This window comes from Camelus ferus, chromosome 16, assembly GCF_009834535.1.
Source record: "Camelus ferus isolate YT-003-E chromosome 16, BCGSAC_Cfer_1.0, whole genome shotgun sequence".
Taxonomy (NCBI): Eukaryota; Metazoa; Chordata; class Mammalia; order Artiodactyla; family Camelidae; genus Camelus; species Camelus ferus.
The window spans coordinates 5,931,296-5,957,164 of NC_045711.1; the positions used below are offsets into that span (position 1 = coordinate 5,931,296).

The window sequence follows — 25,869 nt, forward strand, 5'->3', positions numbered from 1 at the left end:
CCCGTATTCTGAGACTCAGCTCTCCTCCGTGCCCACCCTCTCTGGGCTCCGGGACTGGAGGGGACCCCTGCAGTCCCCAGAGCTGAGGCCAGTGGGGACAGAGACTATGAGGCAAGCAGCCCACCGACCCAGGCCTCCTTAGGACCAGCCCAGCCACCCAGCAAGCTGGCGAGCAGCAGCGGAGAGAGGAGCAGGAAATAAAGGACCACAGCAGACCTTTGAGGATCACCCTTAGCAGCTCCTGTGGACCCTAGCCAGGCTGAGGGGTCCTGATGGATGGCCAGACTTGCAGACGCTGATGGACACACAATAACAGCAATGCACACAGCAGCACAGCACTGAGACGCTCAGACATAACCAGTGACAGCATCGCACACTGCCACAGCCCTGCAACACAGACACCCCCCCCAACACACACACGGAGACAACTGGTAACTCTGAAACAGGCAGACGGTGACACCCAGAACCACCACCCACCAACACACAAGTGGGGGGCACCCATCCTCTAGACACATGCACGGAAGCACTGACCGGCACAGACAGACCTGGAGACACACGCACACCCTCACCCAGGCGCTGCTGTCAGTGGCCTCTGCACATCCTCCCCACCCCCACGGGGACACCCTCGCTCTTCCACACACTCACGCGCACACACAGCCACGAGCAAACAGCTTGCATTCCCCCAGCTCCAGCTCCGGCAGCCCCGATTCCTGCAGCCTCCTTTGTGGGTGAAGAAGAACTCGGCCAACCTTGGATGGAGCTTTGGTGAAGCCAAGAGCTCAGAGAGGAAAGGGTCTGGCCTGGTATGACCCTTGCCAGCCCCTCTACCTGGCTGGGTGATGTCCCCCTGTCCGGGTCCTGGGGCCCCTTGGCAGAACCATGGAGCAACTGACACCCCTCCCACGGCTGGGGGACCCTGGAAACATGGAGCCCTGGGCACTGGCCACCTGGCAGAGCTGGACTCCACACAAGGGGGGCGAACCTGGAGGTGCATCCCCCAGCATTGCCGACACCCCGGTAGCTCTGCATGTTGGAGAACTGAGGCCTGAGGAGAGCTCCAAGCTGCAGGGAGCCCAAAGATCCAGGCCTGTGGGGGGCATTGAGCCTGAAAGAACAGAAACTGGGCTGCCCAGCCTGGGGCCGGGAGTGCTGAGCTCCAGACCCAGCTGCCAGAAGCTAGAGGACGAGGAGCTGGAGGCTTTCCCTCAGGTAAGGGAGCTGTGGGTGGCTGGGGTTTGTGAGGCGGGGACTCTCCAGCCTGGGCACGACAGGCAGCTTCACTACCCACCTCTCTTCTCCTGGCCTGTCTCTGTCTGCGGCTCCATCTCTGTGACTGTCTGTCCTCCATTCTTGGGGCAGGAATCTCAGTGGCTCCATTTTTTGCCATCTGTCTGTCCTGACTCTCTGCCTGTCTGTCTACCTCTGGTCCTCCCCCTTCCCTCTTCCTCTGAGTCTCTCTCTGACCGTCTGTCTGTGTCTGTTTGTCTTCTTTGCAAATCTCTGTCCTTGGGGGCGAGAGGGTACCAGGGGTGTGTGGAGGTGTATGGTGGAATCAGAGTCCAGAGGAAGCAGATTCAGGGGAGGGGGCTCTGTGCTGGGCTGAGCCAGAGAGGACAAGGTTTGGGGTGGGTGTGAGCAGTCTCCTGCAGAAGACGGAGGGAGCAGGATTCTAGGGAACTTGGGGGCCATAAGGAGCCTGGAGGAGTGGGGAAGGGAGCTCAGGCTGGCATTTCCCAAGAGGGCAAGATGGGCAGGGAGGAGAAGAACTGGGGACTAGCACAGAGGGTCTCAGGGTTGGGGGATGCTAGTGTCGGCAGAGAGGACTAAACAGCCCCTTCTCCTGGGTCTCTTGTGCTCCCCTCTGAAGGCCTGGGACATGGGGGAGAACCTCATGTCTCCTTGTATTGTGGAGGGGGAAAGGCTTCCATATGGAGAGCTCTGATTTCCAGAGGTAGGCTGGGTCCCTGAGGAGCTGTGCCCTGAGCTGGGTGGTGTCTTTTCCCACACCAGGGCAAGCTGAAAATGGGCTTTGGGGACAGGCCCAATCTGGAGCTGCTGAGGGCTTTGGGGGAGCTGCAGCAGCGCTGTGCCATTCTCAAGGAGGAGAACCAGATGCTGGTGAGACTTGGAAAACGAGTCCTGGGTCCTGGTTGGAGCTGGGGGGAGGCAGACTCAGACACCCTGGCCCTCTGCCTCAGCGCCCTCCTCCTCCCACGAACATCCCCCTCCAAGTGGGAGCTCCATGGAGCTGGACATGACCTCAAGACCCAGAGAGGGTGAACCCCCACCTAGAGTTGCCGAGGAACCCACTGTGAGCCCAGGGCTCTAGCCCTGGCCTGGGTTGTTAGGACTGGGTCTGGGGTAGGGGTGCTCCCCACATGCCCCAATTCTGGCTGACCCCTTGTCAGAGGAAGAGCAGCTTCCCCGAGACGGAGGAGAAGGTGCGGAGGCTGAAGCGGAAGAACGCTGAGCTGGCGGTCATTGCCAAGCGCCTGGAGGAAAGGGCCCGGAAGCTGCAGGAGACTAACCTGAGGGTGGTGAGGATGGAAGGCCACTGGATGGAGGCTGGGCGACTGGGAAGAGGGGAGCCAGGGCTGGGCCTCAAGGGTGGGGCTTGGGAGTCAAGGACCCTTAAAACTTACAATGCTTAGAACCTAGGAAAGCAGGAACCCAGGGGCCGAAGTGTAAGAAGGGCAAAAGCCAGCCAGGCTAGGAGGCTGAAGGTTTCTGGAGCTCAGGAGGGAGGGAAAGGCTGGGCAGGGAGTTCCTGAGCAGGCAGGGAGCAGGATTCTGGATTACCACGTGCTGATGTTGGCTGCAGCCTCCCGCTGAGCTCCTCTCTGGGTGCAGAGCTGGCAGGGGCAGGGATGACAACCCATCACAGTGGCAGCCTTCAATTAGCAGCATCCTTTGGGTCTAAACTAGGATGTGGCGTTAACCCTTTCACTCCTGCTTGAAGATTGCTGGGATAGAGTAAAGGTGAGGCTGTTAGTCCCCTGAGGGCTGACCCAGTATAGAAGCAGGAGGCCATACTTCTAGGTTTTCATCCTTACCCCTCCTTTGGGAGGAGATGAGGAGTGGGAGAAGTGTCCTATCCCTCAGGTGACAGTTCACCTTACCCCTCCCCTGGCCAGGTGAGTGCTCCTATGCCCAGTCCAGGGGCCAGCTTGGAGTTGTGCCAGAAGGCCCTGGCCCGCCAACGAGCCCGGGACCTCAGTGAGACAGCCAGTGCCCTGCTGGCCAAGGACAAGCAGATTGCTGCCTTGCAGCGGGAGTGCAGGGAGCTGCAGGCCAGGCTCACTCTGGTTGGCAAGGTGCGAGGAGGCCCTGGACGCCCCTTTCATCTCAGCCCTACCCAGGGCCTTCTGCTTGGCAGTGTGGGATGTGGACGAGATGTTAATGAGATGCAAATGAAGCGAGAAGGTGGAGGCTGCTCGGGAGTAGGTTCCCCTGGCAACGGCCCAGGTTGGGGGGGAAGGAGGCTGAACCGAAGGGGGTGGAGCCATGAGTCCCAGACCTGGGAATTTCTGTGCTCCAGGCTTCAGGCTGCATGCCAATAGGTCTGGTTGTGTGAATCCACACATACCTCACACTGGTGTGAAGAGATGTTCACAAGGTATTTAGCACAGTGCCGGGCACACTGTGAGTGCCCAGTAAACGAGTTCCTTGGAATGTTTGCACACGGGCTAGCTGAAGCATGTGGCTATGTACGCATGCACCTATGACCAGGCATGTCTGCATGGGAGGATGTGCACGTTCCTGCGCACCGGAGCCCCTCCAGCCAGGTTGAGGGCGGCCTCTGTTGGGGATGGTGTGGGGCTGGCAGGAGTTAGGCCCAACTCTCCTCTTTGTCCCCCGACTCCAGGAGGGCCCCCAGTGGCTCCACGTGCGGGACTTCGACCGGCTGCTGCGCGAGTCCCAGCGGGAGGTGCTGCGGCTACAGAGGCAGATCGCCCTGCGCAACCAGCGGGAGCCGCCCGCGCCGCCTGGACCCCCGGGCCCTGCCGTCCCGGCCAGAGCAGGGGCGCCTGCCCCCGGGGCTCCGGGAGAGGTGAGGGCCGACGCAAGGGCAGGTGTGTGGGTGTATATAGACAGGGGTGGGAGCGACTCGGGGGTCTCCCCCTGCACCGCGCTCAGAGCACCGACGACGCAGCGGTGGCGGCGTGCGCACTGCAAGGCCTTGGGGCTCTCCAGCCCCCTCGGGCTCGTACCTGCGCTGCACCGGCCGCCGGGGGCTCGGGGTCCTCCCTCCGCGGGCCTGCGGCTCGCGAGCCCGCCCCGCCGCCCCTGCCGTGCCGCGAGTGGTACGGCCCGGCCGCAAATCCCTGGTTGCCCTGGCAGCCGCCCGGGGCCCAGCCCGCGCCGCCGCCTCCCGCAGCCGCTGCAGCGCGGGGACGCCCCTTTCAGCGCCCTCCTGGTCCTTCAGGCCCGGCCCGGCTACCCTCGGGCGGCGTGTGTCCGTCTGGGCTCCAGGTATGGGCGACCCTCGCTGGGCGCCGGGCTTAGGCGGCCCCTGCCCCCAGGGTTGGGGACCCAGCCCGGACCCTTAGAACTTAGAGGTCTGGCTCCTCTCCATTGTCTGTACTGGGCAGCACCCAGGTCTACCTCCTTCTGGGAAGAGGGGAGGGAGAAGAGACTTCATAGCGATCCAGGCCTCAGGATGCTTCTTGCTCAGATTTTGTCCCTCTGCCTGGCCCAGGGAGGGAAATGCATCGACCCATCAAGACCTGTCCTCCCACAGAGTTTGCACGGTTAACTGGGACATGCGAGAGGGTGGGCTTGAGGGAAGCTGGGAGGAGGGTGTGGCCAGGTCTGCAGGGCTCTAGGCCAAGCCCAGATTTGGTGGATCCATGACCCCTAGCTCTGGGGACGCTGCATCCCTGGGGGCTCAGACAGCCGCCTAGTTCTCTGCCAGTCACTGAAGGACACCCGGGACAGTTATTGAGTGCAGAGCAGCACTGGAAGCTAAAAAGGGAAAGCTTTGGCCTGGATAAGGGACCCATATCCCAGTGCAAGCGTGGGTCTCAGGATCTCAAAGCACTACGTTGTTTAGAGGGCACAGGGGTGTCTGATGGGAGGGAGTGGGCGGGGATCTCTTTGCTGACTGTGAGGTGCTTGGGAACCCCCCTCAGACAGGCTGGGCTGGGGGCAGACTGCCCTAAGGGCCTGTTCTCAGGTGCCAGCCTTCTGCCTCTGGCCATTTCCAGGCCACGCCGCAGGAGGATGTGGAAAACCCACCCGTGGTCCTAGGGGAGCCAGAGAAACAGCAGAGGGTGCAGCAGCTGGTAAGTCCCAGGTCAAGGGTGGAGAAGACCTATTGTGGGTGGATCTGCCTTCCCACACGAGGAGCTCCATTCTGACCCCACAGGAATCCGAGCTTAGCAAGAAGCGGAAGAAATGCGAGAGCCTGGAGCAGGAAGCCCGGAAAAAGCAGAGGCGATGTGAGGAGCTGGTGAGCTCTTGAGGGCCTCCTGGAGGCCAGCTCCTCCCTTCCCTCCATCGGGCCATCTGGGTGGTGGGCTCTGTCTCGGCTCTGCTGCCTTCCCTCCTGCCCTGAGAGCACGCCATCCCTCCCTTGTGCGGGGCTCTCCTTTCCAGGCTGATGCAGGTTCCAGGTTGGGGAGGGCAGGGTCCTCTGTGTAGGGGAGAGGAGGAGTGTGGATGCTGGGACCCTCCCCAGTGTCCTCTGGTCTCTCAGGAACTGCAGCTGAGGGAAGCCCAGACTGAGAATGCTCGCCTTGTGGAGGAGAACTCTCGGCTCAGTGGGAGAGCCACGGAGAAGCAGCAGGTAGCAGCTCTGCCCAGGTGCGGGGCTGGGCTCCTGCTCCTGTCCTGGGCCCCAGGCAAGGGGCTGTCCCCTCCACCACCCCACCCCGACCTGGGCTAGAATATGAAGCCTGCTACTCCCCCACACCCTCGCCCCACCCCCATGAGGATGCTGAGGGGATGAGGCTCACACACCTGGCTCCCTGACACTCTGGCCTTCCAGGTGGAGTGGGAGAATGCAGAGCTGAGGGGCCAGCTCCTGGGGGTGACACAGGAGAGGGACTCGGCCCTTCTCAAGAGCCAGGGCCTGCAGAGCAAGCTGGAGAGCCTGGAGCAGGTGCTGAAGGTGAGGGGACCGTGTGTGTGGGGGAAGGGTGTCGGTCCCTGGCACGGGGAAGAAGGAGGACAGTGGCATATGCCCTTTGTTGGGCCCTGGGGTCTAAGGCTGAGTCCTGGTGCCGCTGGCCCCTTTCCTTCTCTAGCCTCAGTTTCCTTTTTAGCAGAGACTATCTAGAGCACATGGTGTCTGAGGCTTCCTCGTGACTTAGGTCTTCTGTAAACACAGTAGAGCAGGGCTCTGGCCTTGACCCAGGCTCTTGCATTTCAGCACATGCGGGAGGTGGCCCAGCGGCGGCAGCAGCTGGAGGTGGAGCATGAGCAGGCCCGGCTCAGCCTGCTGCAAAAGCAGGAGGAGGTCCGGAGGCTACAGCAGGTGGGGCAGGGTCTGGGGGGGGGAGGGGGGCAGGAGTGGGGGAAGGGTGGTAGGCTGCCGGACCCCAGCTTAATCATCACCCAGCCGATGGGCATTTACTAAGAACCTAGTGGGTACCAGGCACAGGGAGGACCGTGAGGGGCAAAGACCAGGTCCCTGACCAATCAGCGCATAGACAGATCCGCGTGGGTGAGGTGGTCTCAGTCATTGACGAGTCAGTGGGGGAAGGGTAATGTGACACAGAGTGGCTGGGGTGGGGTGAGGGGCCGCTGCTTTAGAGAGGTCAGCCTTGAATACCTCCTGGGCCAGAAGGAGCCAGCTGATGAGCACCCCTCATGGGGTTGGGGAGGGGAATAGAAGTGCCAGGGCCCTGCGGTGGGAAGGAGCTTGGGGGTCCAGACCAGGTCACTGGAATATTGTAGGCTGGACAGAACAGCAGGAGTAGGCAAGAGCCAGATCACCTCAGGCCTTAACGGTCTTGGGAAGTTTGGATAGCTTGCTCTCTGAGTGGTGAGCAGCTGTTGAAAGGTCCTGAGCAGGCGCATAGCGAGATCTGATCCCTCATTTTAGAGGATCGCGTTGGCTGTGCTGCGGAGGGTGCCGAGGGAGTGGGCGTGGAAGCGGGGCAGTCAGGTGGGAGAAGATGGCTGTCTGGACTAGGGTGCAGAGATGCAGGTGGAAACGAGTGGAAGGATTTGAAATTTATTTCGGAGACAGACTCGATCGGACCCACTGCAGGATTCCAGTTGAGGCCCCACTCTTTCATCCCTTTGCTGATTAAATGGAGGTCGAGGCTTTTCAGCCCCCAGGAAGGAGGGAGGAGGGCAGCAGACTTGAGAGGTGGGGAATCCTGAGTTCTGCATTCTGTGTTGGCCAAGTTTGGGTTGTGTGCTACACACTCAAGTGGAGGTGTCTACAGACAGCTGGGTTTATGAGCCCGGAGTCGTGGGAAGTTGGTCCTGTAGATCGTTTTGGAGTATCCGATGCGTCTAGTCGCAGTGACTAGACGGGACCCTTTGGGGGAAGAGTGTAGAGTATGAGGCAGTCTTAGCACCGTACCCTGCGGCACCCTAACATTCAGAAGGGGTAGAAGACAAGCAGGCTGAAGAGGCTGAGAAAGGACAGAGAGAGAGGCAGGGGACCCCGAAGGAGGAGGTCCTGGGGAGAGAGAAGCGGAATAGGCCCCTCTCCTTGACCCTCTTGCCTTCTGGCCTGAGGTATGCTCCAGGGTGCGAGTCCGGAGGGAGAGACCCTCAGCCCCTTCCCAGCACCCCGCCTTCTCTCCCCTCCTCTCTCTTCCTCTTCTTTCTTCTCCCCCTTGGCCCTTCCTCCCCTCCTCCCTTCCGGCCCTCCCTATCCCACCCCCATTCCTCATCCTTCCCCTCCAGCATGTTGCCTCCTCCCACCTGTAGGCGCAGGCAGAAGCTCAGAGGGAACATGAAGGGGCTGTGCACCTGCTGGAGGTAGGGTCCCTGGAGGTGGCCGCCAGCTTTGCCAGCTTGAGGGGAGGCTGGGGAGGTTCCGAGAGAGCTGGGATGGACTGCCTGGGTGTCAGTGTGGGTGTGGAGGGTATGGGCCTCCAGGAAGGGCCCTTAAATGCTATAGGGCCTGGGGACCTCTCCTCCACCATTGACAGACTTCTCAGGCCAGAGCACAGTTGGGCAGAGGTTCCTGAGTCTGGTGGCAGCTGCCTCCCATCGCCACCCACCTTAGAGGCCTGCCTCCGCCCTGAAATGTCCTTCCCCTTAGCAACTGCTTAGTCAGTGCTGGGAGCTGCTGGGGTTGTGTCCACCGGGGCCCCTCTCTGCCTCCCTCGCTCTCTGAGTGATGACCACAAGGTAAGGGTTCTAATGTTTCCTCTGTGCTTTCCTTTCCTGCCACAGTCTACCCTGGATTCCATGCAGGTACAGCCTCCTCACCCCCCACCTCCTTGGGGGGTCCCCTCCCCAACACCTCTCCAGACTGGCTGAGCTGCGTCTCCTCCCTCAGGTCCAAGTGGTTCCAACTCTCATGTCCAATGGCGGGGGTGTGACCGGTAGCAGACCTGAGAATCCGTAGATGGGCCGGGCTTCCCGCAGGACATGTGGGCCATCCCCTCGTCCCACACCTGCCACTGTGCCTGGCAGACACAGGGCTTTCCCTCCCCTAAGACCTAGTCACTCAGACCACGAGGGTGTTCATCACCAGTCAACCTGTCATCTCCTTCACGGGGACTCTCCTGATACTTGGGGAAAATTCTTGAGAACTGGCTCATTCCCATCACAAAGATGCCCCTACTGACGTGTGGGATCTCTCTGGGCCAGGATTTGGGTCACTGACTGTGGGAGGGTGACAAACTATGGAGCTAAGAAAACTTCTGAGGTGATACTGGTGGTGGTGTTGGGGGTGGGGGGGGTGACCCCTTTTGGCCTAGAAAGCAGCCAGAAGCAGGAAGTGGCCCTGCTGGGGGCATGAGGGTGTGCGGCGTGAGGCAGGCTCCAAGCCTTCTCTGGGACAGGGTTGGGAATGAAGGTGTCCCACAACCCCAGGTCTTCACCCTGAGGCAGACACCTTGCAGGGCAGTGGAGCAGCCAGGCTGAGGAGGGGTGTTCAGACCTGGGGGCTGGGTGGATGTGATCTGAAGCCCCACATGGGGCTGTGTGGCGATGACCCAGGCTGGATCGGGCAGCCTGGCTAGGCCTGGTGGCTCATTGTGGGTCTTGGCCCAGGTCCGGGTTCGAGAGCTGGAGGAGCAATGTCGCAGCCAGACTGAGCGCTTCAGCCTCTTGGCGCAGGAGCTCCAGGCCTTCCGCCTGCACCCGGGTCCCTTGGATCTGCTCACCTCTGCCCTGGGCTGCAGTACCCTGGGGGACCGCCCGCCACCCCCCTGCTGCTGCTCCACCCCCCAGCCCTGCCGAGGGGCCGGCCCCAAAGGTAAGGTTGACCCCAGTGACATTAGCCTGGAGTCCCCAGGCCTGGGGCTTTTGTATGGAGCAGAGTTCAGGGTCAGCAAAGACTAGCAACTCACCCAAAGTCACAGAGCAAGTTGGAACCAGGTCTGGCTACAGCCAGGCTCTGATGGAGAGAAAAAAAGAACCTGGAGGAGTGGCTGTCCCAGGGTCTGGCCCAGGCATCTCAGGCTACTGCTCCTCCACCTCCAAGACCTCTGTGGTCATGGCTGGGAGGTGGGCACCTGGGGTCAGTAGCTGGCAGTGTGGGCTGGTGAAAAGCCAGCTGGACATCAGTCAGGTCTGGTGGTCCTGGCTCCACTCAGTCCATGGTGCTGTGAAACCTCTGTGGGCCCTGTGTCCTAAGCTTAAGCCAGGAGCATCCAGTGCATCTCATCAGGCTGCTCTGAGTGAGGGTCCTGCAAAATAACATATGTGACCACTTCCACCTCCACTTAGTAAGTTCCCCCCAGTATGGAGGGCCAGACCCCCAGGTCCAGGAAGACCTTTGGTCCCTGGTCACTCCTCAGGCCACAGACCCAAGCCCACATGTCATCTTCTCTTTAGACCTTGACCTCCCACCGGGCTCCCCAGGGCGCTGCACTCCGAAGTCTTCCGAGCCTGCCCCTGCCACCCTTGCTGGGGTCCCCCGAAGGACTGCCAAGAAGACAGAATCTCTCTCCAACTCCTCTCGTTCTGAGTCCATCCACAACAGCCCCAAGTCATGCCCCACGCCCGAGGTCAGTGCTGGGGAGGGGCCTGGGGTCTGGCTCTGCCTTGGGGAAGGGGGAATGGGGAGGTGGCCCTGACCTCTTCTAGGGTCCCCAGGAGTTGAATGGCTGCTGGCCCATGTGGGGTCCCAAGGGGAGCCAGGCCCCGTGGGAGAGGCCAGTGGATTCTTCCTGGTGGGCAGGGAGCTTAGGTGGGGCCCACCCCTGCTCTCCGGGACCTGCCACCAAGCCCTGCCTTGGGGCCGCCCAGCCCCGCCCCTCTGGGACCCAGAGAGGCCCTGGAGTCCTGGGCTGGATGGAGAGGGACACTTTGGCGCCAAGATCTGCATAATGAGGCTGTTCAGGAGAGTGTCTGTAGCAGGAGCAGATGGTTGTGTGAAATGGAGCGCAGGTTCCAGATTCAGATCCCAGCTTTGTCTTAGGCAAGTTGCCGACCCCTTCTGGGTTTCAGTTTCCTTGTCTGGATTGTGAACTAATAAACCTGTCTGGTAAGGTTGTTGTGAGGATTACGTGAAAAAATCCAAGGATGGAGCCTCCCTCAGTGCAGGGCACACAAGAGATGCTTAACATATGGAAGCTATTATTATTACCCAGTTCTTTGGTATCACTAACAACTCTTCTGATGTCCTCATCCCTCTGTAACTCCCAAACCCCCAAAAGTGGAGGGGGCAGGTCAGGGGCAACCCTGCTGTCCAATGTTGTAGAGGGTGGTAGAACCCAGCCCTGGGCCTCTACTGCCCCCTTGTGGGATAGAAAGGTGGTGCTGGCTGTGGATGCCCCCATTCACCATCTCAGGACCCTCCCCACAGGGACTTCTCAGCCCCTCTGCCTCCGTGCTTCCAGCCCTTTAAGGTCAGAGTGCTTTGCTGTGTCTTTATCTTAAGGAGACAAACTGTCATTGGACACCCACTGCACACTGTTGTGGCTGGCGCCCCTTTGATGGGGAAAGTGGTCTTATTTACTGGTGCGGTAGAGGCCAGGGCTCAGGGAGGGATCCAGGTTATCCCCTCTCCTACGCAGGGCATCAGGGCTCTACCAGGACCTGCTGGCTCAGGTGCTGATTTAGAAAACATGAGGGCTCATCGCTGCTCGTCTTGTCCAGCATGTGCTTAAATTCTCTTCTCAAAATAATGCCTCCTCTGTCTGCTTTGCCACTGGCCCTGCATCATGGGGAGGACTGGTCCTTTCTGTTTGGCCCAGGTGGACACAGCCAGTGAGGTGGAGGAGCTGGAGGCGGACAGCGTCTCCCTGCTCCCAGCAGCGCCGGAGGGCGCCCGGGGAGGAGCCAGGATCCAGGTCTTCCTAGCTCGCTACAGGTAGGCCCCTCCCTGCCGCTCCCCATTCCCGCAGCATTTGGGGTGTATCGGAGGAAGGGGGCGGGTGAAGATAGTAGCACCATCTGGAGATGGTGGGAGTGGTTCAGGGACCCTAGTTGGACACGTCCTCTTAACCTAGTTGGGCTGAGGTGGGCACAGTGAGTGATCCACTTGGTTAACAGTGCACAGCCAAGTCTCATAGAGGCCGAGTGCATTGGAGGAGAGGATACAGGACCCAGAGGGAGGATGTCAGTCGCCGTCCTTCTCCTCTGCACCTCTTCCCGCAGCTACAACCCCTTCGAGGGCCCCAATGAGAACCCTGAGGCAGAGCTTCCACTCACTGCTGGCGAGTACATCTATGTCTATGGCAGCATGGACGAGGATGGCTTCTTTGAAGGTAGGAAGGTAGTGGGGATCGTTCTGTCCCTTCCCCTGCTTTTAAGCTCCTCTTCCCAAAGACCTCCACCCATCTGTATCCTCTCAGCCCACTGTAACTTCTCTAACTCAGCTAAAAGGCGTACAGAGACCCAGTAGCCTGCGGGGAAAGGGTAAGGGAGGACTCTGGAAGCAGCTGGTCCGACTCCAGGTCTGCCCCATGCAGGACAGGGCCACCACAATCCATATGGTGGACAGAATGTCACAGAGAATCCAGCTAAATTCTCTACTGTACTGGCAGACAGGGCGTGGCAGTGCCTAACGCTAGTGACCTAGGTCAGGCATGGAGCATAGATCTGATGCTGGACTCCAGTCTGTGTGGGAAGAGGAATCAGGGGCCAGACCCAAGCAAAGGATGTTAGCAAGTGGTTAGCAGTTATCAGGGCCCCGGCAGGGCGGAGCTTCAGGGCAGTTCTCCGGTGCCTGTGGGGAGATCGGGCAACCGAGGCAGATGCCCCATTACTGAAACTGGGCAACAGGGCAGGGCCTGCAGAAGAAAGGGCTCTGGGAGACTCCCCAGGGTGGTCCTGGCCAGGCACCTGGCTACATCCTTCCACAGTGGGGAGGATGGCACTGCGGGGAGGATGGCGCTGTGTGGAGTCCGGGGTGAGGTGTGGACAGGGCAGGGTGAGAGCTGTAACCTTGTGTGGGGATTTAGGAAAGTGGTTTGGTCTGGGTCTGTAACACCCAGAGCTTTGAGAGTGTGAGGCCAGGCCTTCAGAGCTTGCTCCTCCCTGGGCCCCATGCCTGTTATTTGTGTAGGTGCTAAGAATGATAATAAACAGCTAAACTCTCTATAGGGATGGATAATGGAGAGCAGGATTAAGTAGCTCCCAGTAAAACGACTTTTTTAATGAAAAAAAATCAAAACATCAAAAACGGGGAGATAATTAGGTTTGTTTGTTTGTTTGTTTATTAGAGGCATTGGGGATGGAACCCAGGACCCTGGGCATGCCAAGCCCTAGGTCTACCCCTGAGCTCTACCCACCACCCCCAAACATAAGTATTGACTACCCTGCACGCAAATCACTGGAATTTGAACTATGCAATCTGGAATGATTGAAAGACACGTAGACCACTGGGTGCAAGGTGCTGTATTCCTCATCATACTTTGGCTAAGTGACTGCTTCATCCTCGTCTGGTCCCACCTGGGCTGCTCTCTGGGGCACGAGCTTCGGAAGCAAGAGACTGACTCTGGCCCAGGCTCCAGCACTAGCCTTTCCGGGCTGTAGATCTGCTTAGTGTGATGGCTCCTACCTTTAAGGTCACACTCCTTAGTGTTGGTGGCTGTGTTGATTTCCTAGGGTTGCTGGAACAAATTTCCACCAACTGGAGGGCTTAAAACAACGGAAAGGTGTTCCCTCAGAGCTCCGGAGGCCGGGAGTCTGAAATCAAGATGTTGGCAGAGCCAACCCCCTCCCCCCACCCCGAGGCTCTAGGGGAGATTCGGTTCCTTGTCCCTTTCAGTTTCTGGTGGCTCCAGGTGTTCCTTGCTTGTGGCCACATCACTCCAGTCTCTGCATCCATAGTCTATTGGCTCCTCTTCTTCTCTTGGTGTCCCTCCCTGTGTGTCTCTTATAAGGACACTTGTCATTGGATTTAGGACCCACCCAGATAATCCAGGATGATCTCATCTCAAGCTCCTTAACGTAATTGCTTCTGCAAAGACGCTTTTCCCAAATAAAGTCATAATCACAGGATCCAAGGTTTAGGATGTGGACATATTTGGGGGAGGCCAGCTTTCAGCCCACTACAGTGCTTATTTTATCCAATTTATTGAAAATCTCTTTTGTTTTCTTCTTCAAGTTTCCTTATTTTTTCTTTTTCCCTCCTAGCGTAAGCAGAAAGAGAGGGTATTGGGGAAACTCACCTGCCCTCCTGCAGCTCAGGCCAGCCTACACCCACCCTCTGCCCTAAGCCCTGGCCCTGCTCCTCCTTCCTCCCAGTAAGGCACACAGCTGCCAGCTTATCTGTCCCCTGGGAATCTTTCTCCTTCTCCCAAATTAGCTGTGATATGACAGGCTGTGTCCCCAATTCCCGCGTTCCTTAACAGCTCACAAACAAACAACAACAAATGTTATATAATACTCTCTTGCCGAGTGTTCAGGGGAACTGGCACAGGGCCACAGAACTTACCTCTGGTTGCCTTCTGGACTGACTGCCAGTGATGCTGCTGGATCCAGGCCTGCTGTGGGCCCCCATCCCTTCTAGAACCCATAGGGGACTCTTTTCTCTAGCACGTCTGTCTTTTGTCCCTAAAGATTCCTTCCCTTATTCTGACCAGAGGGGCCTTCCCTCTCCCTTCGAGGATGTCTGTTTTCTATACGGAAGATGAAGGGCACCCCTGCCCTCACTCCTCAGGCCTGTGTAATATGACAGTTTTCAAACGTACAGAAATATTAAAGAACGATACGGTGAACACCTATGTACTCACCACTGTAGATTCAACGGCTGTTAACATTTTGCCATAATTGCTTTTTCTATATGTAGGTTAAAAAAGAAAAACAATTTAAAAGCAAGTCGTAGACAGATGACATTTTACCTCGACACCCTTCAACATGCATCTCCTTAGAACATGAATGTTCTCCTTCATTCCTGCAGCATCAGCATCACCCGGGAGCTTGTTAGAAATGCAGACTCTCAGCTCCACCCAGACTTAGCTGAGTTAGAATCTGCATTTTAACAAATCTCCAGGTGATTCATATGCACAGTAACATCTAAGCTGCTCTGTCCTGTATTACCACAGTACTGTTATCACACCTCTGAAAACGAACAGTAACTCTCTAATCCAGATCTTGACTGCTCTTGTCGTTTAAAAGTGCTGACAGGTCAATGTTGATCTGAATCAAATGCTTACGATCACCCACTAACTGTTGCTCAAGTGCACTTATTGGACTGTTTTATCTCTCTGCCTCCTCTCTGTCTTCCCCTCCCCTGCCCTCCCTCTGCCAGGGGAGCTCATGGACGGCCGAAGAGGCCTGGTCCCTTCCAATTTTGTAGAGCGGGTGTCCGACGACGACCTCCTGACATCCCTCCCTCCGGAGCTGGCCGATTTGTCCCACAGCTCAGGCCCCGAGCTCAGCTTCCTGAGCGGAGGTGGGGGTGGCAGCAGTAGTGGGGGCCAGAGCAGCGGGGGACGCAGCCAGCCAAGACCAGAGGAAGAGGCCGCAGGGGACGAGCTCAGTCTGAGCCCCCCGCCCGAGGGCCTGGGGGAGCCCCCGGCTGTGCCTTACCCCCGAGGTCTGGCCATCCTCAAGCAGCTGGCCCACAGCGTGGTGCTGGCCTGGGAGCCGCCTCCCGAGCAGGTGGAGCTGCGGGGTTACCATATCTGTGTGGATGGGGAGCTGCGTCAGGCCCTGGGGCCCGGGGTGCCCCCCACGGCTGTGCTGGAGAACCTGGACCTGCGGGCGGGGCCCCTCCGTGTTTCCGTGCAGGCCCTGACCAGCCGGGGCAGCTCTGACCCTCTGCGCTGCTGCGTGGCGTTGGGTGCCCGGGCCGGGGTGGTACCTAGCCAGCTGCGGGTCCATCGACTGACAGCCACGTCTGCTGAGATCACCTGGGTGCCCGGCAATAGCAACTTGGCCCATGCCATCTACCTCAATGGGGAAGAGTGCCCCCCTGCCCATCCCAGCACCTACTGGGCCACCTTCTGCCACCTGCGGCCTGGTACACTCTATCAGGCCCGAGTGGAGGCTCAGCTCCCACCTCGAGGGCCCCGGGAACCAGGCTGGGAGAGGCCGGAGCAGCAGGCTGCCACCCTGCAGTTCACCACACTCCCAGCAGGTATGCACGCTCGGGCTCCTGGTGTCTGTAACATTCGGGAAGAGGGTGTCAGGCCACAGGTGCTGGTGGAAGGGGAGGCTGTTGCTACTTGTGTTTTTAGGGACATGGAAAAGTGGGCTGTTACCTCTGGCGGTGAGTGTCCTGCATTATCGGGTCTTGTGCCCCCTTCCTGCAGGCCCGCCTGATGCCCCCCTGGATGTGCAGATTGAGCCAGGGCCCTCCCCTGGAATCTTGATCATCAGCTGGCTCCCAGTAACGATTGATGCTGCTGGCACCTCCAACGGCGTCCGGGTCACAGGCTATGCCATTTATGCTGATGGGCAAAAGGTATGGTCTGGGGACTCTGCCCACCTCTGCCCTAGGAGCAGGATGTAGGTCTCTCCTTGCCATGCTCAGAGGCCTGGTCTCCCCAGCCTGGCACAGAGATACCCGGCATTTGGGCACTGTGTAACAGATTGGTTAAGAGCATGCGCTTTGGTAGCAGGTGACTGGGATTCAAAAACTGCTCCACCACTGAAGCCACGTGGCCAGGAGGCTTAGATGAGATGAGGCGCAAAAGGCTCAGTGCAGTGCCCGACATAATGCTGCTGTCATGGTGTCCTCACACTTGGCCATCTCAGCCTCCCTTTCCCATCCTGTGCCCCCTCCACCCTGCAGATCATGGAGGTGGCCTCGCCCACAGCAGGCAGCGTGCTGGTGGAGTTGTCCCAGCTACAGCTGCTGCAGGTGTGCCGCGAGGTGGCCGTGCGCACCATGTCGCCGCACGGCGAGTCGGCCGACTCCATCCCGGCTCCTGTTGCCCCTGCCCTGGCCAAGGCTTGCTTGCCAGCCAGGGTCTCCTGCCTCTCACCACGACCAGGCTCAGAGGCCAGACCACCCCTTGCCCCAGCCTCCCCAGGGCCTGGGGACCCCAGCTCTCCCCTTCGGTGCCCTGACCCCCGTGGAACTCAAGAACCCCCCGGGGCCCCCTCAGCAAGCCCTTCCAGAGAGACACCAAAAAGATCCCAAGAGGAGCCCCCAGCACCTTGCTCCCAGGTACCTCGCTGGGGAGCGGAGGAGCAGGTGGAGGCTGGGAGAAGGGTCTGGGGCTTGGACTCTTCCTCGCTACCTGCCATTCCAGGAGGAGGCCGGGGCAGCTGCACCGAATGCCTCAGGGGACAGGAAGGCCAGTGAGCCAACCTTGGAAGAGCAAGTTCCTGGCCCTGCTGTTTCCTCCCTGGCCAAGGAGGAGGCTGAGCAGACCGCGGGAGAGGCCCTCACGGCCCCCGGCTCCACCCCGGCAGCGCTGGCCCAGAGGCTGCCCTGTGCCGAGGCCTGCCGTGGAGGAGACACAGGGTCTGGGCTGAGGCCCAGGGCTGAGGTATGGGGCTGGGGACACACTGGGACCCCTCAAGGAATCGGGGCCCTCCTCTCTGCCTCTGCCAGTCAAAGTCTGGTTACCCACTCTGTTCCCTGCTCTGCTCTGGCTCTGTTCTATGCTGTGTATGGCTGTTTCTTTGTCACTTTATCGTTCAGATTTCTTTCCCTCTTGGCTGCCATCCTTCTTCCTCACCCCCAGTGTGCATCTCCTCCATTTGGGGCATGACCTTCTCTCCTGCCAAGGGACCCCGTTCATTCCGGCTGGGGCTGACCCTGCCCGAGTCCGCCCACCCCCTGGGGTTGCCTCACTGCCCTGCCTTCCTCCTTTGTCTTTCCTCTTGCAGCGGGAGGACACAGCAGAGCTCGGGGTCCGTCTGGGGAACTCTCTTGTGGACCATGGCCGCAATTCAGATCTGTCAGATATCCAGGAGGAGGAGGAGGAGGAGGAGGAGGAGGAGCTGGGTGTCAGGACTTGCTCTTTCCAGAAGCAGGTTGCTGGCAACAGCATCAGGGAGAAGGGGGCCAAGGTAACGGGGTGAGGAGGGGCTGGTGGGCCCCTAGACCCCTGGTTCCAGGGACCTCTACCCCACGTGTCAGCAGCTGCTCCTGCTGCCACCGAGTGCTAGAGGTGGTCTAGGTGTGTGGCCCGAGCCCCGTCCTGTGCCTCAGATAGGAAGTGGCTCATGCTTGGCCTCTGCCCTCCTGGGAGGAAGGGAAGATGAGGCGCTCTTTTCTGCATCTTCTCCTGCTCAGACCCTCCAGAAGCAGTGCCCTGGCCATCTGAGAGCCTGACGTTGGGAGCTTCCAGGGAGGGGGTGGGAGGCCTCCCTGCTATTACAGGCATAGCCTGCTCCCGATGCTCTTGCCTCTCGGAGGGTCCCAGCATCCGTTCAGCCTCTTCCTTGGGAGTGTTCCCTAATTATTCTTCTCGATCTGCCCTGGATGTGCTGCGTGGCTTGGGGCCAAGCCTCTCTTTCTGGTCCTTCCTCTTGGAGGAAGCTGAGGGAGGGCTAAGGGGTTGCCTACAACCCCTGCCCTCATTTGAGGGCTAAGGTCACAACTCTGTCCTTTTCCTACGGACCTCTCTTCCCTGCTACCCTCCCCCCACCCCTAGCCCGAGCCCGAGCCCTGCTGTGAGACTGACAGCGACGAGGAGATCTTGGAGCAAATCCTGGAGCTGCCCCTCCAGCAGTTCTGCAGCAAGAAGCTCTTTAGCATCCCTGAGGAGGAGGAGGAGGAGGAGGAGGAGGAAGAGGAGAATGCGGAGGACGAGGAGAATGAGAAGAGGCCAGGGGCAGGCTGTTCCTTCCGAGACCCTGGCCCACCTGAACCTGCATTGCTGGGGCTGGGCTGTGACAGCGGTCGGCCCCGAGGACCTGGCCTATGTCCCTTGTCTCCTGAGCCCTCCAGAGCTGGGGACCGCCCAGAGGACATGCCTGGACTAGTTGGTGGAAGCAGCTGGAGAGGAAGAAGCGGGTCTCCTGAGAAGCCCCCAAACCGCAGGCGGTCCCCAGATCCCCGTGAACACTGCAGCCGGCTTCTCAGCAACGCCGGGTCCCAGGCCTCGGGACGACCAGGCCCCGCACGGGAGAGGGGTAGCCCCGCTGTGGTCGAGGGCACCAGGGCTGGACCAGAGGCTGGTGGGAGAGGGCGGCCAGCTCCCTCGAGGAAGTGCACCCGTGGCCGGGCCCCAGAATCCAACCTGGCCAGCTGCCTCTCCCCGAAGTGCTTGGAAATCAGCATCGAATATGATTCTGAGGAAGAGCAGGAGGCGGGCGGCGGGGGCGTCAGCTACACCGGCTCCTGCCACCTTGGAGATGGGGAGGCCTGGGGCACAGCACCCGTAGGAAGGCCCCGGGGGCCTCCTAAGGCCAGTTCAGGCCCCAACCCCTACCCACGCCTCCCGGCCTGGGAGAAAGGGGAGCCAGAGCGGAGAGGCCGCAGTGCAACTGGCAGAGCCAAGGAGTCGCCCTCCCGGGTCCGTGCCCACTCCCCACCCTGGGCAGCCCCCTGCCTGCTGCCACCTGGTGGCCCTGCTTGCTGCCCACCGGCTGCTCCCATTCCACGCTGCCGCGTCCATCAGCAGAGGTGGGGCCGGGCCTCCGGGCTCCCTCACCGCCTCCTCCCGCCCACATTCCACTGCTTTGCTGCTTCTGCCAGTTGGAACTGGGATGCACAGTGTTCCGTTGTCATTAGTCACCAGCCAGCCAGGCCCCTGCCTTCGGGCAGGGTGGCTCTTCCCTCTGCTTAGCTAATTACATCTTCAGGACACTGACTGTGATATCCAGCATCACCCAACCCTGACGCCGAGAAGAGGCCCTCTCCCATGCTCCTTGGCCAACTCTAAGATCTAACCTTAGTCCCCTCTACTGCACTCATCTACTAAGGTGGCTGGAGCTGGGTCCTCCCCTCCTGCCCTTCCTCCTTCCATGGCTGTGTCTGATGTCCCCAGCGAGGCTGTGCCTGATATCCCCAGCGAGGCTGTGCCACGGCTCCAGGAGAGGAATGTGTGTCCCTGCTCTGCTGTGCTGCTTACGCTGCCAGGCCGAGCTGGGGGAGTGCCTGCGGGTCCTATCCCTGCTGAGGTGCCCGCCGGAGGGATGGTGTGTCATTCTGCCATCTGTTGCACTCTCTTTGCAGGCAACAGAGACTGGGGAGCCCAGAGGGCAGGCCATCTGTGGGCGGAGGGGCCCCCTGCGGAGAGGTGCCCGGGGGTCCAGGCCAGGCTCCACCGAGCTGGGTGAGCACCTGATGGGGGCTGGGCTAGGCTGAGCGGGCATCCCTGCCCCCTTGGTCAGCACTTACTGCCATTGCTCTCCCCCACAGCCCCTCCGAGGAGCCCTCCAGAAGCAGCGCTGGCTTACCAGGACCTACCCATCAGGGTCTTTGTGGCTCTGTTTGACTATGACCCCGTGTCAATGTCACCCAACCCTGATGCCGGGGAGGAGGAGCTCCCCTTCCAGGAGGGCCAGATCCTGAAGGTGACTGACTCACGGCCAGGTCCTTCCTCCCTCCTTCCCTGCACTGGAGGGATGAGAACGCAGCTTCTAGAGCCAGATGCTGTGGGGTCGGGTCCTGATGCTGCCAATTCTAGCTGTGTAACCTCGAGTGGATTAACTAACTCCTCTGGGCCTCGGTTTCCTCATTGGTGAGAGGGGGGTAATGTCAGTGTCTACCTCACAGGGTTGTTTGAGGATTAAATGGCTCAGTGCCCATAGAGCACTGACTGACTGTTAACATCACAGCTTTTATTGTGCCTCCAAGCATTTTTTGAAGGCTTTTGGCCATTGCTCTGAGGTCAGGGAGATCTAGTCTGGGGTGGGCTGGGGGAATGGATGTGCAGATAGTGGGCGATGGTCATGCGGAAAGGGCTGTTTTCTCTCATCCTTCTGATCCTTATGTTTGGCCATTTCCTTATCTCCTGTACTGGCGTGCTGAAGGCAGAGCACTCTCCTGTAGTCCCAAGTGTGGTGCTGCAGGTTCTGGCCTGGAGCGCAGGGAGCAAGCTCAGCTGGCCTCCTGAGATAACTGGTCTTCTTCACCTCCAGGTGTTTGGGGACAAGGATGCTGATGGCTTCTACCGGGGTGAAGGTGGGGGCCGGATGGGCTACATCCCCTGCAACATGGTGGCCGAGGTGGCTGTGGACAGCCCTGCCGGGAGACAGCAGCTGCTCCAGCAGGGTTATTTGTCCCCTGATGTCCTTGTTGAGGGTCCAGGTATGACCTGCTCCTGTCCCTCACCCACCTCTTGCCACCCCATTTCCAACTCAAACCCTGGCCCCACCCCAACCCTGGCCCAAGCAGTTTGTCTGTCTGGAGTGGCCTGGGTGCCTCATTCATCCACCGGCAGAGCCACTGGGGCCTTCAGGGACTAAGGCGAGTATGGCCACAGCAGCGAACTGTCCACACGGAATGGGGGTCTGTTGCAGAGGAGATGGGCCATGGATTTTGGATCCTGGAGGCTGGGGATGGGAGAGAAAGGCCTTTCAGAAATTTGAGTACAGGAACCCTGGCACAGCCCCAGAGGAGCCTCTGGAGTCACTGTCCTGTCTTCCGCCCTGCCTCGGTTTCTCTTACATGTCCTTGCCTTTCTGGACCAGGGAACGGTCCCTTTGTGTACTCCACAGCCCGCACAACTGGGCCTCCCCCCAAACCCCGCCGCTCCAAGAAAGGTGGGTGAGACCCCCCCTTCTCCCTCGGGGCCTGTGGATGAGGGGGGTGGAGGGCACTGCTTGGCTCTCTGGGGAGATGCAGGTGAGGTCCTGAGCAGGTAAAGGGAACCAGGGCAGATCTTCACCCACAGCCATCCCTTCCAGTGGCGAGCTTCATTCTAATGGGGATGGGGAGCAGTTTGCTGGGACCTCAGTTCCAAAAAGCACCCCACTATTAGTTCTACGCAACCTGGAGAAGTCACCTACCCTTTCGGGGCTTTAATTCACTACCAAAGCTAAGGGGCTGGGCTACTGTGCTCTCTGAGTGTCCTTCTCCTGCAGCCCTTGGCTGAGGCTGAGCAACCTGCCTGCCCTTGCTCCAGCCCCCACCTGGGATGAGGAGGGACGCGAGGGGCGGGGCTCACGGGCACATTCTCTCCACAGCTGAGTCGGAAGGCCCTGCGCAGCTCTGTGCAGGTGAGGGGCCATCCCTGAAAAAGAAAGAGGTGGGGCGGGGCGGCCCCTCTGGCCTCTCCCCAGGGCCTGCGACTAGTGGGACGTGGTGGATAGGGTCAGCAGGCCTCTGTGCGGAGGACAGTATAGGGCGGGGGAGCCTAGGAGAGTCCTGTGTCTTCTCCCCCACCTCCTGCAGGGCCACCCCAGCGGGTCTCCTCTGCTGGCCTGGAATCTCCCCGCTGCATGGTGGCTGCCTTTGACTATAACCCCCGGGAGAGCTCCCCCAACATGGACGTGGAGGTGAGGGCCTTCTGAGAGCCCAGCCAAGGCAGGGGGTGGCAGGGCCTCCCTCCTGGGCCTGATGCCTGCCCCTTGGTCTCTCCATAGGCGGAGCTGCCCTTCCGGGCAGGGGACGTCATTACAGTGTTCGGGGGCATGGACGATGATGGCTTCTACTATGTGAGAACATGGGGGTGGGGGAGTGCCCCTGAGGCGGGGAAGGGGGATGAGCAACGTCTCCTGTTGGAAGCCTGGAGGAATGGACTAGGTCACCTTCCATGATTGTGACCTTGAGCCCAGATGGTTCCCCCAGGGCTTCAGAATCAAGGGGGTGGATCTGAGGCCTCTTTCCTGGCTCAGTCTCACCAGCATCTCCTCCTCAGGGGGAACTGAATGGACAGCGGGGCCTGGTTCCATCCAACTTCCTGGAGGGCCCTGAGCCTGAGGCAGGCGGCTCAGACAGGGAGCCTGGGACGCCCCAGGCGGAGGGTCAGGTCAGTGAGGACCTGGGCTCCCAGCTCAGCATTGGCTCTCCTCGCTGTTGGTGTGGTGGTGGGGGCAGGAAGGCATTGTGGGAGAGGTGCCTCTGGGCTGTGAGCCAGGTGTGCCCTGTGCCCAGGGCGGAGCTGCTGAGCCACATACAGCCAGAGGGCGCCCAGCTGGGCCGGCTGCCTCCTGGTATGTGCCCCTTTCTGAGGAGCGGGGAGGCTGCCACCTCTATCTCCAGCCCATCTGACCTGGCTGCCCACACCCCGGGCCAGTGCAAGTGAGGGGCCCTGTGGAGAAGGACCCCAGATCTCCCCCCACCTCTAACCATCATAGCCCCCATTACAGTAAGCCCCCTGCCCCCTCGCTGTATCTCCCTGTCTCCCAGGTGCCTTTTAAGGCCAGTTGCCCAGCAAGGCCCGGCTTCTTGGGTGGGTGGAGTACAGTGAAGCTCCAGGCTCACAGGATAGGGAGAGGATGAGGTCAGGGCCCCCAGTGGAAAACCCTGGGCCTCCATCTGCAAAGGGGCTTTGCAGAGCAGGGCCAGCCCCTGCGACCTGGTGACCTGGCGACCTGGTGACTGGGTGGAGAGCACGTGGGTCTGTCCATAACCCATCTCCTCTCTTTGTCCCCTGTTCTTCAGAGAACGAGGAGGAGAAGAGTCCAGTGCTAGATGGAGATAGATATATGTAGAGAGAGCGATGTGTAAGTGGGGACTGAACCTCATGTCCGTGTGACCCTGCTCTTCGTGTCACTGTAATCAGACTGCGCTCCTTTGTCTCCGACACTGGAGCTGACCTGGCTTTCCCCCGCTTCTTCTAGGGAACAGGGGAGGGAGATCTTGCCGTGATCCAGATTTGGATATAGGATCATCCACTCCCCTTGCCTTACTCCGGGCGGTGCCAGCTGTCATAGAAATACATGTCATCTTAGTATATAATGTCCCATGTTAGCTGACTTCTCATATTCTATAGCTCACACGGCTTATAGAATATTATGTGACATCCATACTGTGACTCGTCTGTATATTATGATACTGTATGACTATGGTATTATAATATGGTTATTATTATTGGTGACAGAAGGTTGATGCTGTGATGTCATCAGTAATAATAGTCTCCCCACCCTTGTCCTCTGCATCATGACCTGTTAGGGGATCAGATGCATGATTTTATATCCAACTCTCAATTTTCTCTGCTCGGGGGAATAAAAGAGGAGGCTTAAACGGTTGGAGTTCGTAGATAAACCATTCATCTCTGGGGCTCAGAGACCCCTTCCATTTGTTTCCCCAGCAACCTCTCCCTCTGGGAACCCTGGGAGGGAGTGGGAAGGGCCTGGCCCCTGCCACCCAGCCAACAGCCCTGGCTGGTTGGCAAGAGACTCTTTGACCTTTAGGTGCTAGGAGACCTCTCTGTAGGCAGGCCCTGCCACATCGCCAGGGTCTTGAGTGTGGGCCCCAGGCTGGGCACCTAGCTCCTGCCTCCGGTCTGGGCTCTGTGATTGGCCCTGCCAGCAGATGGCCAGGCTCTGGTGGAAGCCGGAGTTTGAGGAACTGAGTGGGGGGCAGGGGTGGAGAACGCGCAGGCTGGCAAGACCTGACTGGGCGGTACCAGGCACAGGAGGGGATGTCAGCGAGGTTGGGGCACTTCCTGGTGGCTCTCCTGTTTTCCCAAACCCTGCCCTCAGGCCACTAACAACACAGTCTGGGTGGGTGGGTGGCAAAGGGAGCCAGGAGTGGGCAGGGCCGCCTCCAGGGTGATGCCCAACCGTGAGTCCCTTCTGCCCCTGGGCTCCCTGCAGCCCTCTCGGGGGCCATTCAAAGAAGAGTCCGGATCTCCTCTCTGTGGAGTGGGCACTGGCTCCACTCTCGGAAGGCCCTTGGACCCTGCATCTACTGGCCCACGTGGGCGTGCTCCTTCATCTGAGAGGTGGTGCGGGAACTGCCCTCCCTGGAGTGTTGGGAGGGGATGACATGGGGGAGCTGGAGCATCCGTCCTGAGGGTCAAGTCCAAGGATGCTGTCAGCCCAGCATTCTACAGAGGATCCAGAGGGGTGGGTGCTCGCCCAGGCCCAAGTGAGCAGAAGCAGAACTGAGACTCCTCTCCTGTGCTTTTGGACTCTCACCTCAGTGCTCCCTCAGCATCATTGCACCCATTCACCTCTCTGTGCTCTGTGTGGGGCAGTGGCAGGGTGGGGGGCTGTGGTTCTCCCACGGGTCTGTGACTTGGGGGCGCTGCAGCTCCTGACATTGTGGGGTAAAGGAGGCAGATTGGGGTGGGGAGTCGGGCCCTGACCTTGTCCCCTGTCTCTCACATTCCAGGACTGCGCTGACTCAACACAAGGGCCCCCAGCGCCTCCAGGCTGGCCCTGTGCTCCTGGCCCTGACCGCTTCCCCAGGATTGAGCTGGGGGTGCCACTGGGCCCAAGCAAGAAGGTGTGGGGTCTCCTCTCCAAAGGGAAGCAGCTCCTCAGGAAACTGGGCTCTGGGAAGAAGGAGTGAGTTCGCCGTGGCCATCCTGGCAGCAGGAGTGGCTCAGGCCCCAGTGCACTGTCCTGGCTGCAGGGGGGCCCTCTTCCTCCCGAGTTCCCCTTGTGGCACTTGGGTGGGAGGCAGACTCGATGAAGGTCAGAGCTCGACAAGTCCTCTGGCTGGGTGTCTTCCTCCTCCAGGAGGGGGACCTGAGCCCCAGCGTGGGGAAGCTAATCGGCCACGGTGGCTGAGCCTGAGCGCCTCAGTCAGGGCCTGGCCGTGGACTTGGGACTCCTGGTTCGCCCACCTCTGCCTAGTGTCCACCATGCTGTGCTAGACCTGCCTTGGCCTCCACACGCCTGGGATGGGGACCCCGTGCGAGAGGGGCCTGTTCCTCTGGTGGCGCTGGCCACCCTCATCATGTCTTCCTCCCCTGAAGGAAAGTTTGCACTGGATTCTCCGGCAGGCGGGCGGGCTATGTGTATATATGTACATACTCAGTGCCTCAGTCCAGCTCCCTCCATCTCGCCTCCACTGCACGGCGCCGGGAGGGGGAAAGGCCCTTGCCCAAACGGCCTGAACCCACCCCGTTTCACTCCCCCTCTGCCAGCCGCCCTCCTGGCCCGAGACCCAAGACCCGGGGCCAGCGGGCAGAAAGCAGGAGTTGGGTTTGCCTTATTTTACTCATTGGATTCAACTTCTCTTTTGCATCATTTTCCTCTGGCGCCTGTCGGAGTCCGAGGGCTGGGGAAAGGGACAGATTTATGCAGCTATTTTCATACATTCCCTGTTCAGAATGGGGCGGGGGGCTCTCGCCCCTCACCCTAGCCTCCCCACCCCCCCCTCTGGCTGGGTGAGTGTCTCTGCATGTTTCCTTCACTGTGGTGGGAGGTTGTTTGACTGAACCCCCACCACCACCTTGGTCTCCAGGGGTGTGGAATGGTGGGGGCATTTGTTTAAACAGACATTTTATTATAATAAAGTCTATTTTCACAACA

The 25,869-nt window shown here is 59.7% G+C and overlaps 1 protein-coding gene across 5 annotated transcripts; it reads left to right on the top strand.

Annotated features, from left to right (window-relative positions):
• Positions 1 to 25,869, top strand: TSPOAP1 (TSPO associated protein 1). 5 transcript variants are annotated; one of them, XM_032498415.1, is made up of 32 exons: positions 2 to 1,209; positions 2,011 to 2,118; positions 2,409 to 2,537; positions 3,135 to 3,314; positions 3,866 to 4,051; positions 5,208 to 5,285; positions 5,369 to 5,452; positions 5,699 to 5,788; positions 5,990 to 6,112; positions 6,374 to 6,478; positions 7,891 to 7,941; positions 8,362 to 8,382; positions 9,187 to 9,391; positions 9,973 to 10,145; positions 11,337 to 11,452; positions 11,740 to 11,849; positions 14,840 to 15,670; positions 15,846 to 15,997; positions 16,328 to 16,705; positions 16,791 to 17,030; positions 17,374 to 17,556; positions 18,144 to 19,007; positions 19,670 to 19,769; positions 19,856 to 20,010; positions 20,578 to 20,746; positions 21,130 to 21,201; positions 21,625 to 21,657; positions 21,833 to 21,936; positions 22,024 to 22,095; positions 22,299 to 22,409; positions 23,045 to 23,106; positions 24,722 to 24,861. In XM_032498415.1, the coding sequence occupies exons 1-31, from the start codon at positions 880 to 882 to the stop codon at positions 23,072 to 23,074; spliced, it is 5,583 nt and encodes a 1,860-aa protein (XP_032354306.1). In that variant the 5' UTR covers positions 2 to 879; the 3' UTR covers positions 23,075 to 23,106; positions 24,722 to 24,861. The 5 variants fall into 5 exon arrangements, with proteins under 5 accessions (XP_032354308.1, XP_032354306.1, XP_032354305.1 ...); XM_032498414.1 differs by lacking the exon at positions 23,045 to 23,106 and having other exon boundaries at positions 24,722 to 25,869; XM_032498416.1 differs by lacking the exon at positions 3,135 to 3,314.

Bases quoted from the DNA above. Each gene is read 5' to 3' on its own strand.
- TSPOAP1 (XM_032498414.1), top strand. From the start codon at position 880: ATGGAGCAACTGACACCCCTCCCACGGCTGGGGGACCCTGGAAACATG. The intron at 5,789-5,989 runs GTAGCAGCTCTG...CTGGCCTTCCAG, and splicing joins GAGCCACGGAGAAGCAGCAG to GTGGAGTGGGAGAATGCAGA. The intron at 10,146-11,336 runs GTCAGTGCTGGG...TGTTTGGCCCAG, and splicing joins AGTCATGCCCCACGCCCGAG to GTGGACACAGCCAGTGAGGT.